General features: G+C 48.2%; 1 protein-coding gene across 2 annotated transcripts in view; it reads left to right on the top strand.

Annotated features, from left to right (window-relative positions):
• MYO1D (myosin ID) overlaps positions 1 to 14,882 on the top strand; it is a 145,454-nt gene that overhangs the window by 51,500 nt on the left and 79,072 nt on the right. For both annotated transcript variants that reach the window (XM_008495327.2, XM_030465756.1), the window contains 3 exons: positions 955 to 1,087; positions 4,823 to 4,989; positions 9,400 to 9,607. In XM_008495327.2, coding sequence (XP_008493549.2) covers positions 955 to 1,087; positions 4,823 to 4,989; positions 9,400 to 9,607 — 508 coding nt within the window. The remainder of the gene's footprint in view (positions 1 to 954; positions 1,088 to 4,822; positions 4,990 to 9,399; positions 9,608 to 14,882) is intronic.

The following is a 14,882-nucleotide window of genomic DNA, read 5'->3' as shown; positions in this document are numbered from 1 at the left end:
TCAGGCAAGTAAAAGCTGCCTTTGGCAAGCAAAGCTGAAATCCCATGGAAATGTGTGTGTGTGGATAAGTGTCCCAGGTTTCCTGGAGGGCTGGCACTGACCATGTCCTAATTCTTTTGTAACTGTGGCCTATCTCAGCCTCTGAGAGACTTTGCTCAGAGGTGGAAGTCAGCAGCAAATACCCTGCAGCTGCTTGGACACCTCTGTTTACCTGGTTTGAAAGCTCTTAGCTCAGTTTACAGCCCTGTTATGTGTACTCAGTGTGATCCTTTGAACAGCCTTGCTGTTTGTGTTTTCAAGAGTTCCCATTAACCAAAAACCTGTCAAATATTTGCTGTCTGGAGGTGTTATTAAATTCAGCCACTGTTTTCCATTAGGTCTCTGGTAAAGACAAAGACCACTTAGGGCATATTAAAGCATCTGATAGATTGGCCATTAGATTGCTGGAACTGCTTTCAGCTTTTGTCTGTTCCAGAGCTCTTGCTATCCATCAGGGCTGTTTTACCTCACCTTCAACCCTTCAGGAAAATGTAGGCAAAAACATAGAAATAATTTTCTCTCTCAAGACTGAAGTGCAGAAATGCAGCTTGAAATGAGATGCCAGGTGCTGAGGGAGGATGCTGTGGGCTATGGTCTCACTCTGTTCAGTTTGGATTAAACTCTTTGTTTCAATAATGCAGACTCTGCTTTTGATAGATCCCTTCTGGGGGGGGGGGGGTTCTGTCCCACTGCTTCACATCTTCAGCTGAAGAGGAGAAGGCACTTTTCCTTCCTCCAGAACAATCAGCTGTAAGCTTGGACCATGTATTGCAAGAGGTATTTTGCCCAGGCCCCTCTTATTGTTTTGGCTGATGTGTTTTGAGCTGAAAACACCAGTGGGTCTGGACAGAAGGCAGGTGCTGAATGTTGCCTTTGGTGCCGTTAGACTGTGCAGTTAAAGAGTCTGTCTTTTAGCTCCAACCCTGTCCTGAAGATGATGTGGCCTGAAGGGAAACTGAGCATCACTGAGGTCACCAAGAGACCCCTGACAGCTGCTACTCTCTTTAAGAACTCCATGATTGCTCTGGTGGACAACCTGGCCTTGAAGGTAAATATTTCTGTTTCAGAATTGCCTCCAACTTCTGACTAGTGGGCAGATTCTGGTTAGTGAAGAGCAGCTTGAGATTGGATGTCAGGAACAAGTTGTGTCCCAGGAGGGCAGTGGGACAATGGCACAGGCTGCCCAGGGAGGGGGTTGGGGCCTCATCCCTGGAGATGTTCAGGGTGAGGCTTGAGGAGGCTCTGAGCACCCTGATCTGGGTGAGGGTGTCCCTGAGACTGCAGGGCTGGGACTGGGGGACCTTTGGGGGCCCTTCCAACCCAACCCCTCCATGATTCTATCAACATGTTGTTACCACTGCAGGAGCTGCTCACAAATACAGATTTCACTTCAGCTGCTGTGCACACCTGTCTGTACAAGTGTGAAGTCTCAGGAAATTCCTTTTAGGAGGATGCTGAGTTGAAATGCAGTTTATCAGGACCAATATCTCAGCAGTTCTGTAATCCCCACCTTGCACTGGGAGAATTTTTCTCAGCACCCCAAAGCAACCACAACACAACCCAGGTTTGCAGAGTTGCCAGGGAAGGTTTTGCAGGCACAGGTTTTACTGCCTGGGCTCTTCTCCTGAGGATTTGGTCTGGGATGGATTACTTTGGGTGGCTTTTCTTTTAAATACTGACATGGGAAGTCCTGTGGCTGACAGGGCTGTAAATGATGAGCTTCTCTTGGAGTTCTCTCTGGACAGGCATCTTCTTTTTCTTTTCCTTTTTTCTTTTCCTTTTTTCTTTTCTTTTTTTCTTTTCTTTTTTTCTCCTCCCCTGTAATTCCTTTTGTCTGCTTTGTCTTTCTCCATGCCTCCCCTCTGCTATCCAGCTTGACAGGCTTCACCTCTAGCAAGCTGTAATGTCATCACTGTGTCTGATTGGACATATCCAGCACAAAACTGTCAGTCCCTTGTCCTATCCCTTCTCCCATCTAACAAGCTTTAACCTAAGGAAAAGAAATCTCTCAATGAGAAGTTTGTTTAGGGTGCAATAGCTTTAAGCTGGTTTGTTTTCTTTTTAACACTTAAAAATAATCTAAAAGCTTTTTTTTGTTTTAATTTTTTTCATTAAAAATGTTGTAATTAGGCATCTAACCAGCATTCAGCACTGGGGCCTTTGTGTCTCTGCATTTCAGTTCCTCCATTTACAAACTGCAGCTCCCAGACTTGACAGCCTCATGGAGCAATAATGGAGCTGCATAATTATCCCCCTGAAGAGCTGAGGCTGGAACCAGAGCTGGGGCTGGTGGGATTGTCAGCATGGAATAATCTACTTTAGAATTTCCCCCAGTAGCTGTCATTGCTCAGAAGCTTTAATTACCCTGTAATTGCAGGGGCAGATGATCTCCTGTCTGCACAGGAACTTCCTCTTTCTGTTTTCCAACAGCAAAGCAGCAGCTTGACTTCTGCCTTTCCTCTCAGCTGCAGAGAAACTCCTCATTGCTTGCCCTTGAGTCTCTCAGTTTTGCATTGTGGTTTGGTGCATTTTGGGCTGGGAAAGAGCTGCAGGAGCTCAGCAGCCAGGGTTGTGTCTTAGCAGGGATGGAGGGCAGTGGGCTGGATGGTGGTGTCAGTCAGGGACCAGTGACACCCTTGTGGGGGGGATGCAGTCTCTTGACTTCTTTAATTTGGTTCTCAAGATGTTGCAGTTCTGTGGATCAGATGTAGAATATTTGCAATACAGAACTGTAGAGTCATTTAGGTTGGAAAATACCTGGAAGATTGGGTCCAACCATCATGTCAAGCTCATCAGGGGGGTTTTATTCATCTTGACATCAAATGCAACACAGTGGGGCAGGTCTGGAGTGGGTGTGATGTTAGTGGCCCTGTTGGAAACCGTGGGAGAGATCTGATCTGTCACCAGGGGACTCAGTGGATGGAGAAGTGGCCTGAGGGGAATATTAGCAAGAGGGGCTGGGGAGAACTGCAAGCTTCACCTTCACAACTGCAGCCTCACCACAGCTTCTCCATGAGGAGTAACTCAGAGATTTCTCTCTCTATCCTGTATTTTTCCTCCATAGCTTTTTTCCAGTCATATGGAGATGAATGCCCTGGCTTTTGTTTCTTGACCTCAAACTGAGAGGTTACAGAGCTCATAAACTGCAGACATCAGGTCCAGCAAACTCCTACTCCCCATCAGGTACAGGTGCCCTGACCCTGTCAGAGCTACTGCAGCACAGGCTCATGTTCAGAAGGAGCCTTCAGAGCCTGACACACGTCAGGCAGGGCCTAAAGAGCTGGAGGGACAGCTCTGTCCCCATGGCACAGCCAAGCTCTGCACCTGGAGGAGAAACCACCCATGCAGGCTGCAGGTTCTGAGAGCTCATAGGAGACTGATGGGTGAATAAAGACCCTGGTAAAGCTGCTGACCTTCAGTGGTCATTTTCAGGAGAAAACCAAAAAACTCCTCTACTCTTCTCTACTGAAACCCCACCTGGAGTTCTGTGTCCATCTCTGGGGTCCCCATCAGCAGAAGGACATGGAGCTGCTGGAGCCATTCCAGAGGAGGCCCTGGAGCTGCTGGGAGGGCTGGAGCAGCTCTGGAGCCAGGGGGAGAGAGTTGGGGGTGTTGAGGCTGGAGAAGAGAAGGATCCCATGGGGAGACCTTAGAGCACCTTCCAGTGCCTGAAGGGGCTCCAGGAAAGCTGGGGAGGGACTTGGGACAAGGGCCTGGAGGGGTGGGACCCTGCGAGGGGGAAGGGTTTGCAGCTGGAAGAGGGGAGATGGAGAGGAGATCTTGGGCAGGGAGGGAGGGAGAAATTGTTTGGGGTGAGGGTGCTGAGCCCCTGGGTGCCCAGGTTGCCCCCAGAAGCTGTGGCTGCCCCATCCCTGGCAGTGTTGAAGGTTGGATGGGGCTTGGAGCCCCCTGGGCTGGTGGGAGGTGTCCCTGCCCATGGCAGGGGTGGCACTGGGGGGCTTTAAGGTCCCTTCCAACCCAAACCATCCATTATTTCAGGCACTTATGTTGGCTTAAAAGAAAGTTGCTTTTAATCTCATAAAAAGATAAAAGTAAACATCAAGAAGACTTGATGTGGGGTTATTCTGTGGGTGTTGGCAGTGAGAGGGGTGCAAGCCAAGCTGCCAGTCCAACCTGCTGGGCTGTGCTGGGGAGGTTAAAGTCACCACTGGTCCCTGTTCCAGGTTCTCTGCCACCAGCAGGTCCCAGGTGGTGCAGAAGGAGGTTTGCTGGTGGTTTGTGTTTGTGCTGTGGGAGGTGTGGTGCTCCTGGTGCTGAGCAGAGGGGGAGGTTTTGCAGTGCACAGGGTGTGAGGTCTGTGAGTTCCATCACTGGAGCACCTTCTTACAGGCTTTAGAGGGCTTGAGAGTTGAAATACGGAGTAATCCATGCTGCTTTTAGTGTTGGTACTGGAAAAGCCATATCCAGCAATGAGGACAATGAATTCCATTGTTTGTTCTGTCTTTTATGCAGACTGTTGTTGTTGTTGTTGTTGTCGTCACAGCCTGCAGAGAGGGGAGATGGGGAACTGGGTCTGATATGTGGCAGAGGAAGGTGGAACTGGAATGAGTAACAAGTGGATCCTGTAGCAGATGTCCCTGCAGTGTCCTAAGGAGAGGAGGGTGTTAGGTGCCACTCTTGTCCTGTCTGTTACAACCTTGCAGTTCCTCACACCAAGCCTGGTTCAGCTGAACCATCACCTCGGTGCTGCTGGGAGGAGGGAGCTGTGGCTGCTGTGACTTTCTTCTCCCAGAGTGAAACCTGCTTTGGTTTCTCCCCTCAGGAGCCCTACTACGTCCGCTGCATCAAGCCCAACGACAAGAAGTCCCCTCAGGTGTTTGATGAGGAAAGATGCAGACACCAGGTGGAGTACCTGGGGCTGCTGGAGAATGTCCGAGTGCGCCGGGCGGGCTTTGCCTTCCGCCAGACCTATCCCAAATTCCTCCAGAGGTAAGGAGGGGCTGGAAGGGGCTGGAAGGGGGTGTGGGGTTTGGCTGCCTCCCCTCTGGGCTTCTGATCCTTCCTGGGGGGTGTTGGAATCAGAGGCACAGGATGTCAGCTTGGAAGGGACCTCAGGGCTCACCTGCTCCAACCCTCCTGATGTTATCTGAGCTGTCCCAGCACCCACTGAGCTGAGAATTCAAACTTTCCAAAGTGGGGGAATCCACCCCTTCCCCTGGGAAACCATTCCAATTTCTGACTGTTCTCTTGTGTCCAATAGGAATCTGTGGTGTGATGCTTGGTGCTGGGTGTGAGAAACCAGGAGTCCAGCAGGGATGGGTTTGCTCTCTCCTCCTGGCAGCAGCTCTGGCTCCAGGTCCCTACCTGGCACTCAGGCTCCACTTTTTTTCAGCTAAAATTCATCTGCTGTATTGCAGGAGTGTGTAATGAGGTTCCTCCCCAGAGCATAACTGGAAAACCAGAGCTAATTAACTTCTGTTTTCTCTCTGAACATGGTTTAATTGTTACAGAGACACAGACAGATCTTGGGTGTCTTGGGAAGTGCTTGGTGGCTCACAGTGACCTTGTGCCTGTGCAGGAGGAAACCTCTGGACTCCAAAAGTGGGAGTCTGCAAAAGGGACAGTAAAATGACCCCATTAAAATCTGATTTTGATACTCCTTGCCCTCTTAATTCCTATCAGACACGTGACAAATGCACCAGTGTAGATTGAAATCTTGTCTTGTAGCTTCAGTGAATTAGAATGGGTGCAGAGAACTCAACCTCTTCCTGATGAAACAGGGAATTGATTTTCACTTCTGTTGCTGAATCAGCTGAGGGCAGAAAAAAAAGTGAAACTGTTCAAGCAGGTGGGATGTTGGATGGCAGAAATGCAGCACTGCTGAAACATCTCCTGCTCTTCACAGTGGAGATGTGCTAGGGTATTTTGTGATACCTGGAGTGGAAAGAAAGGGTCTGGCTTATTAAACACAACCCAAAGCATTCTGGATCACTTTGCTTCAACACTCTGCAGTGGTTGGAGTCTGCTGTCACCCTCACATGTGGAATTCATTACACTCTAGTCTTAACATTTGTGAAATTACCATTAATATAAAGAGATGCTTTGGTTTTTAATGAATGTTTGATGAGTTCCTCTAAGCTTAAGACCAGGACTGGTGTTTACAGCCCATAAACCAAATGAGCACATGGCAACTGGTGCAGCATTCAGGCAATGGAAACATTTGTTCTGCTGGGCCCTGGGGTGTAGGATTAAACATCTACAGTGTAAGGTATCAGGGGCTGCATCTCCATGTCCTGGTGTTGCTCTGAGTCCAGCCACATTCACTTTTCTAAATTAAAAGATACTAAAAAGAAACATCTCTGGTCTGGATATTGTTGTGGGTTGGGTTTCTTTCCAAAATTCTTTGTTCCTTCCCATTGGATGAGACATTCCCTCTTCTAGGGGCTGCAGGATGTGATTTGTCCTACAAAACACACATTTTTTGAGTGGTTTTTGAACCAGGGTCACAAGGGATTTTTAGTCCTTTCTATTTAACAGGTTTATTGAGAGACTGGGAATGTGGAAGAGACTCCAGGCCCTTCAGCTCTGGCCTCTTGCACTGCCTGTGGGGAACAGTTTAAGCTAGATCCAGATACCTCAGTGAGAGGTGATTTGGGGATGTAATTCTGTAATGTTTGTTTGCATTTGCAAAACTTCCTGTGCAAGCTGAGTCCACAGACAGACATTTACCTCCCTTACAGGCCCAGGGAGCTTTTCCATTTTCTGAACCCAAACCAGACATCTACTTCTTGGTTTTGCTGATTCCTCTTAGAGGGGACAGGAGATCAGCAGATACATACCAGGTTATAGAGATAAGAGGTACATACATAAATATATATGAGTGCATTTAATATATGTCTGTACATATGTTTGCATATAAAAACATTTTAAAAATAACTTTCTTCTCTGTAGGAGAAGAATTTGTTGCTATTTAGCCCTATATTTTATCTCCTATAGTAGCTATATGTACTGTAAGAGAGCTGCTGTATCTGCCAGTAGGAAATGAAGTGTAGTTCAGACCATTAATAAAAGTCTTTTCAAGCTTCCCTTGAAATGAAGAAAACTTTTCTTTGAAAATAGATCCAATCAGCCTGTCCTCACTGATTTGTAGAAAGTGAGATCTAAAGATTTATTTAGACACAGAGCCCAAAGCTCTGTGTTCTGTAAGTGCCTTCCCTGCCCCCCCAGTTGTGTGAGAGGAGTCAGGACCATGGATCTCACAGGGCTGTGGTGCATTCTTTTGGTTTAAGCTGTAACTTACTAAGGAAAAAAAAGAGCTGATTGGATTGCAGGAAGGGTCTGTGTGGGGCAGGGGAAGGCACAGCACCTGCCAGGCATCTGCAGGGTTGGGAGTGTAACCCAACCCTTGGCCATGGAGGCATCCAGCAGGCTCATTCCAGGCAAAGTTAAACATAGCATGGAAATGACACCAGGATAGCTGCAAACCACAGGGTGCAGGAGAAGAGCCTGAGTCCACTTTGCGTGCAGACCCAGTATTTTTCATTAAGGCTTTGGCATTTAGTGCCTTGCAGAAAGCTTGGTGCTTGGGAAGGTTGTGCTGGGAAGTGGGAGCTCCAGCAGCAGCCTCGTGTGAGCTGGGTGTGTCTGTAGCTTAATATGGAGAAGAAGGAGAAGCAGAAGTGGTGTGGAAATGGGTATTTAATGTATAAGTGACCTTGAAAGCTGTCAAGATCTGCAGGCAGGAGAAGGGAAGGCTGTGGTGTCAGTGAGCAGATTTATTCTGGGTCCTGCCTCACTATAATTAGCAGGGGGTTGGACCCAGGCTGGGGCCTCCAGGATGTTGGGGTTGGTGGCATCCCCCAGGTGCTGGGGCAGCAACAGAAGGAATTCCAGGATCCTGTAAGGGGTTGGGTTGGAAGGTACCTGGAGGATTATCTGGTTCCAGCCCCCCTGTATGGCCAGGGACACTTCCCACCAGGATATTCCACACCAGTCCCACTGCCCACGGGTGGGAGGGGAGTGATCTGTTTGTCTTGAAATCCCCCAGCCCTGATTTTGCTGTAAAGGAAGAAGAGAATTTATCATTTCTTTGGGGCTGGTTTCCAGTTCTCTGACATCTTACCCATTTTTCCTGGCCCTGTGGGCAGAGCAGGTCTGTTCAATGAGCCTGGGGCTTTCTGCCCAGTGGAAGTGGCTGGAGGTGGAAGGTTTTCCCAGGGAATTAATTATTGCACAAGCATTTCCCTGATGAGAATAGGAAAGAAAAACCAACGTGAAATATTGATGTCCTGTGTGCCTTTGAATACTTTTGTCAGCCAAGTAAAAATGCAAAATCTTCTTTTGGGAGTCTGAAGAGGTTTTTTTTTATATATCCCTGTTTTATTTATCAGCAAGATCCCTGGGCTGCCTGCTGTAACCCTCACTCTGAGGGTGTTCCCTGCTTAACACAATGTGCACCTCCAGTTTTTCCCTGCTTCAACATCTTGTTCAGAAAGGCTCCTGATGAATGGCAGGGGCAGTGTGAGGTGTTTCCATTCAGGTTTTGTCTACAGTGCACCCACTCCCCAGGGAACAGGTTTATTGCTGCATTTAACAGTACCTGCAAATTCTGAATGTCTAAAACATTGAGACTGGTGCTTGACTTGGATCCCAGGCTGATCAACAGGGAAGTGCTGCATGCTTGCTTTGTTTAGAACTTGAGTGTGGTTACTGGTAGAGTGCAGATGTCTGTTACACATTTCATTATGTCCATACATCTTATGCAGAAAATTCCTTGGTGCTTTTTGCAAATATTTGTTCCCCTAATCAGCACTTTGGTGCTGGCAAATCTTACAGAGAGCAGAGGCTGCTGCAGCTGCTGTCACCTGTGATTTGTGGCTGTCTCAGCTCCAGTCTGCACTCTCAGGCTAAAGAGGAGTTTGGAGAGTGAGGATGGGAACTGTGGCAGTCACCTCTGCTGCTTTGGTAAATCCTGGACTTTGTTAGAAACACTTTGCAAAATGAAGAAGAAGAAAGGTGATTTTCCAGCTAAACAACTGATTGCAGTTTGCTTCTTATGCAGAACATGAGCAAAACAAAGCTTTTCTTCCTTGCAAAACAAATTTATAATTGAATGCTGAGAGGATGAATGATGGAACTGCCAAATCTGCAGGCAGAGAATGGTGAAGTTTGTTGTGTTGCATCACTTTGGTGTTGATGGAGTGAGCTCCTCACAATGCTCACAAAATCATCCCTCTCATCCTCATTTTCCTTGGATGTTATGGACCATTATTCCTGTACAGGTTGTCTTGAGGTTCTTCTGTCTATAATAAGTTTTATTTGCATGTAGATCATAATGATGTCTCAGATGTGTTGAGGGTTGGCCCTCTTTCATTTGTCAATGGTGCCTTGTGACCCCAGGTACAAGATGATCTCGGAATTCACGTGGCCAAACCATGACCTCTCCTCAGACCAGGAGGCTGTGCAGAAGCTGATTGAGAGTCATGGTTTCCAGGATGATGTTGCTTATGGCAAGACCAAGATCTTCATCCGCACGCCTCGAACTCTTTTCACCTTGGAGGAGCTGCATGCCAAGATGCTTGTGAGGATTGTCCTCTTCCTACAGAAGGTAAACCTCACTTCACTGCATTAAAAACTCAGTTCAGGTTCCTTAAAACACCTTTGCTCCCTTTTCAGGCTCACTTGCAAAAGTGACAAGTCAGCAGGAATTCTAGAACTGGATCACTGCTTCATTGCTTTGAAGCTCTGTCAGGGGTGCTCTCTGTAGCTGCTCTGAAGTCTTGATGTGGTGTCATCTGCTGGGAGCTGTAGGACCTGTAAGATTGTTGGTAACTATTTAAAAAACTTGTATTTTATTGTGTGACAGTGTGCTGCCTAGACACAGAGAGGAGCTTTTGTGGGTGAATGTGCAAGAGTGCTTCAGAACAGAAGTTGGGACAGGCTTTCATAGGATCATGGAGTGGTTTGGGTTGGAAGGGACCTTTTGTATGCATACAAGTTTCTTAGTGGATCTGTAGCTGATGACATACATCAACTGTAATGGTAAAACTCTTGGTGGAAAGGGAAGATGAAGTGAGAAAAGGGACAGGGAAAGATTTCATAGGATCATAAAGAGTAACAGAATTTCAGCTGGGAGGGACCTCGGGGCTCATCTGCTCCAACCCTCCTCATTTTATTGTTTATCTGAGCTGTCCCAGCACCCACTGAGCTGAGACTTCAAACTTTCCAAAGTTGGGGATTCCACCACCATTCCAATGTCTGTTTCCCCTGAGGCCAGCTGGGAAGAGGGGATGGGATCCCTAAATGAGCTCTCTTGCTGAACGTCCTTTCTGGTGCAGCATGGGCTGTCCCCTATCGCACTGTTCAGTTCATTGTTACTTACTTGTCAGGACCTCTGCAAAATCCCTGTTGTTCTTTCTCCTGTTGGTGTTAGTGCTGCCTGGAGCATGGAGTTCTGCGGGCAGATGCATGTTGGTTTGTGAAGCTTTGAGCATCCATGTTACTGAGTCCTCTAATGCAAACCAAAAGATACAGCCCAGGGGTGGAGCAGAAGGGGGGGGTTGCACAGGGCTGGGATGCACAGGGCTGGGATGCACAGGGCTGGGATGCACAGGGCTGGGATGCACAGGGCTGGGTTGCACAGGGCTGGGTTGCACAGGGCTGGGTTGCACAGGGCTGGGATGCACAGGGCTGGGTTGCACAGGGCTGGGTTGCACAGGGCTGGGTTGCACAGGGCTGGGATGCACACTAGTGTCAATCACTTCCCATAGGGATCTGCCACCCTGTGCACACCCAGAAGAGTTACAGCACAGGAATCAGGGGAAATGGTGCTGCAGAGGCTCTGGAAAATGCTGCCCCAGCAGCCTGGGTGAAGGGTAGCAGGGAAAGGCAGTCTGCAGAACAGAAAATAAAAAGTCCTTAGCAGTACCAAGGGGCAGACAGTGAAGTCACTGTGCAGCAGGACCCACTCACCTTTCCTCTCTGAACATTGGAGCTGAGCTTGAGGTCTTGCTGGTTTTACCCTGAGGATAAATAATTTGACATTCTGTGACTCCAGGACAAGCCCATCCTCAGCCTTTGTGTGGAAGTGCTCCTCTAAGCCAGGGGACTTTGTTGTGACTTGGCTGACTCTGAAATCATTCAGGTGCTTTTTGGGGCTGCAACAATGCAATGGGAGCGGGTTTGGGACCTGCAAAGGAACAGACACCAGAGGGGGGAAATACAAGAGCTGGTTTGAGTACTTGCTGAAAACTCTGTTCTGACTGAGTGGGATCTGAGCAGCACAGAGCAACCACTCCCAACTTGTACGGCCTCAGAAATGGTGGAACTGACAGGGACTGTTGCCTAGTTCAAGATTTTTAGAAATTTATTTCATAAATCACTTTTGCACTTGGAGCAGAGGAGGTTCCCCAGAAACATCAGGAAAAACTTTTGCAGTGTGAGGGTGAGGGAGCCCTGGCCCAGGCTGCCCAGGGGGGTGTGGAGTCTCCTTCTCTGCAGACATTCAAACCCCTCCTGGACACCTCCCTGTGTGCCCTGCTGGAGGTGACCCTGCTCTGACAGGGGATTGCACTCCAGGGGCTCTTGGGGTCCCTTCCAACCCTGACATTCTGTGATAATGAATCCAGCTGCTCATTACACAGCAGGTGTTGGGTTGATGGCCACAGGTATGTAATCAGATAACCATTTTCTCTTCCATTTTCTGTGTTTCTCATCCTCTGCTCTGCACCAGATCCCTCCTGTGCTCAGGCACCAGCCCTGTGCTGCTGCCAGCAGATGGGGCAGTGCTGGGAAAGGCTCCATCAGCACTATAAAACCCAAAATCAGAGGAGGGATCCGAAGAGGCCTTCCCTGTGCTCTGAAAACATCAAGGCACATTTGCCTGTATCTCAGTTTCTGTTTGCTCATTAAAAAAACTCACACAGCAATTTAATTCCTGTTCCTTTTTCCTGCCTTCAGTTTTGCCTCCAAGGATCTGAGGCTGAGTAAGCAAACTGGGATGCTGAGGCTGACAAGATTACATCTGAAAGAAAAGCAAGAGAGATTTATTTGATTTATTTTTTTTTTAATAGATGAGCCTTCTGTTGCAATAGAGTTCCTGAAATTGGCATTTAGGAAAAGGAAAAGACAACTGGAGATCCAGTGTGGTGGTGTGAGAACAGCCCTTGGGTGATGCCAGCTGAGGGAGGAACAAGGTGCAGCCCTAAAGCAGCTGATCCAGGCTGGGCTCCAGTAATGCTTTTCTTTGCACAGGAATGGTTGGAAATGAAAGAAGAATCTGCAGTTAGCAGTTCTGTTTCTTGGTAGTTTTAAATGTCCCTCTTCATTTCTAATGATCTGTGTTATGGGGCTTATTGCTCTCCTGTGAATCACCAGGCTTTTTGAAAGAGATTCAGAAATTATCTGAAGAGCTTCATCAACTGAGTAACCCTTAACCTTTAAAATAATACTGATTCCTTTGCTTAATGGAGATAACAATTTGTTTCCTACGAGTTTGGTTAAATTGAATTAAAACTGACTTCCAGTTAAGGAGGTAATCTTGATTTTTTTTTTCCCTCTCCATATCTTCTGGACATCTTCACCTTTAGCTTTATCTTCAACCTCCTTTCTCCTTTGTCATAAAATATTAGTGAGATTCCAGGCTGTCGTTTTCCTTCAGACCAAGCCAAGTGAGCAAGCAGCTGTGATGTGATTTAACCCTGGCAACTTGCTGGTTCCAGGAGAATTTAGCAACTGAGAGCTGTGTCCAGCATTAGAAAACCCACATGGCAGAGGAGATGTCACTGTCAGAGCCCACTGGAGTGCTCATTTTAGAAGCACCAGCTGAGAACATCACCTCTTTTTATGTGGGTTGTTCCAGTGTATTTACTCTACCTGTGGTCTTGCCACCTATATGATTTTCTTCATGAATGCAGCAGCTCTGTTGTTGATAATAAAAACTAGAACTAAAATTCAACAAAGCTGCCGTGAGACTCCGGTGCTGTGTGTGCCCTTGGAAGTGTTCCCACATCCTCATTAGCTTTGCAGAGCAGGGCTTTGTTCAGGCAAAAAAGAAAAAAAAAAAAAGCCCAGCCAGGCAGCACGTGCAGTATGCAAAGATGATGTGTCTTGTCAGTATAATTTAGTGCACTATTTCAGGGTAATTTTATCAGAGCAGTACAGCTGCACATGGCAATCGCTTCACTAAATCTTCACTGCCTGGTGCAGGGGAAGCAGAACTTGTCCTTGCTCTGCAGCCCAGCACCTCCTCAGACAAAAATCCTGGTGCCCAGGAGCCCCCCAGCCCCAGGGGTGGGTGCAGGTGGGTGGGGGCAATGCTGACCCCCAGCCCTGTCCCTGTGGTCCCTTTGGGCTGAGCTCTGGAGGAGCTGTGGCTGGCAGCCCTGCAGCTGCAGTTACCATGGCAACGTTCCCCGAAATCCAGTGGGGAAGAGCAGAAAAAAGCCCAGGGAACCGTGGCTGACTTGCCAGAATTTAATGTTTCACCTTCCCCTTTTTTCGTTCCAGCCCCTGGGTCCTTGCAGCAGAGGGTCTGGGGGGCAGTGCCCACCAAGGGAACTTTCCCTTTTCCTGACAGCTCCTGGGTGGGCAGCAGGAATCTGAGGAGGGCTTGGGTTCAGTGACCCAAATTAAAGGGGATGCAAAGCCTTTGCCAGGCAGGCTCAAGGCATTTAGCAGCTGGAGGGAATGTGCTCCTCAAGTTTGGAATGGAAGTGGGAATAGGTATAGAATTAATTACATGTGGATTTGGGGCTGTGAATTGAGGCTTTGATCCTGAGAGGCTTTGGCAGGGAGAAGCTGTGAGAGGAGATGCTGTGGCTCCTTCCAAAGGAGCAGCAGAAGGACCCAGTGAAAGGAGGGGCTGGATGTGGCCCCTGTGGTGACAATGCCACGTGTCCCTGTGGCCAGGCTGAGCTCCCAGTGTTCTGATCCAACTGCTTCCCTGCTGCTCTCCCCCCTGTGCTGCTGACATTGATTGATGTTTCCAAGGAACACATGCAGGCATCTCAAACTCAAAAACACAAACCAAGTCTAAACCCACCTCCCAGAAAACCACCAAAAGCCAAACAATCAATCCCACTGACTACCAAAAAAATAATTAAAAAAAGAGGTTTGTTTCTGCCAGCTCATCTCCACAGCCAGATTGCCTTCCTCCAGCTGAACATCCCTGCTGGCACAAAGGAGAGTTGGGGACATGCCCTGGGAGGGAAGCAAAAAGGGGAGAAGTGGATCCTATGGATCCTATGGATCCTACCCTTGCTGCAGCAGCAGCCACAGTGGGCACCTGGGTTCTTGCTTGGTGTCTTTTTCCTTCCCCAGAAAATTCTGGGGAAATGTGCATTCATTTGAACACAGGTAAATACTCATTTATTCTGAGCTTGGGAGGAGGAGAGCAGAGGGTTCTGTGTATGGGCATCACCATTTAAAAATCTTTTCCAGCAATGAATGGATGGCAGATTTGTCACCTGTTCCAGGACTGGTGTGTCCCAGCTTTCAGACCCTTGAGCTTCAGGGCTCTCAGACTCTCCTTCAGACTTGGTTTGCTGCCTCCTCCTGTGTGTGTGGGAAAAAACAATAACAAAAAAGCCAACCCCAGACTCGTCCCTACGTTGCCAATGTCTCAGGGAATGTGCCTGTGCTGTGGTGGGGGCATCAGTGACTTCAATAAATGTTGTGAGAAGCAAAGAGCCCAGCAGCAGAGCAGGGAACTGCCCAATCCTGTGAATGCTTCATCCTGGGCTCCTGCTGTTTGCAGAAATTGTCAGAAATGGCAAGTGCAGAAGCAGCTGCAGGGCCTGCAGGCAGGGGGGAACATTTCCCACTGCTCCCTCCATCCTACTTGTTCAGTTTTTGCTGTACTTGATTTCAGTTTGCAGAACATG

Source organism: Calypte anna, chromosome 27 (assembly GCF_003957555.1).
Source record: "Calypte anna isolate BGI_N300 chromosome 27, bCalAnn1_v1.p, whole genome shotgun sequence".
Taxonomy (NCBI): Eukaryota; Metazoa; Chordata; class Aves; order Apodiformes; family Trochilidae; genus Calypte; species Calypte anna.
This window is presented reverse-complemented; position numbering and strand designations above follow the sequence as displayed.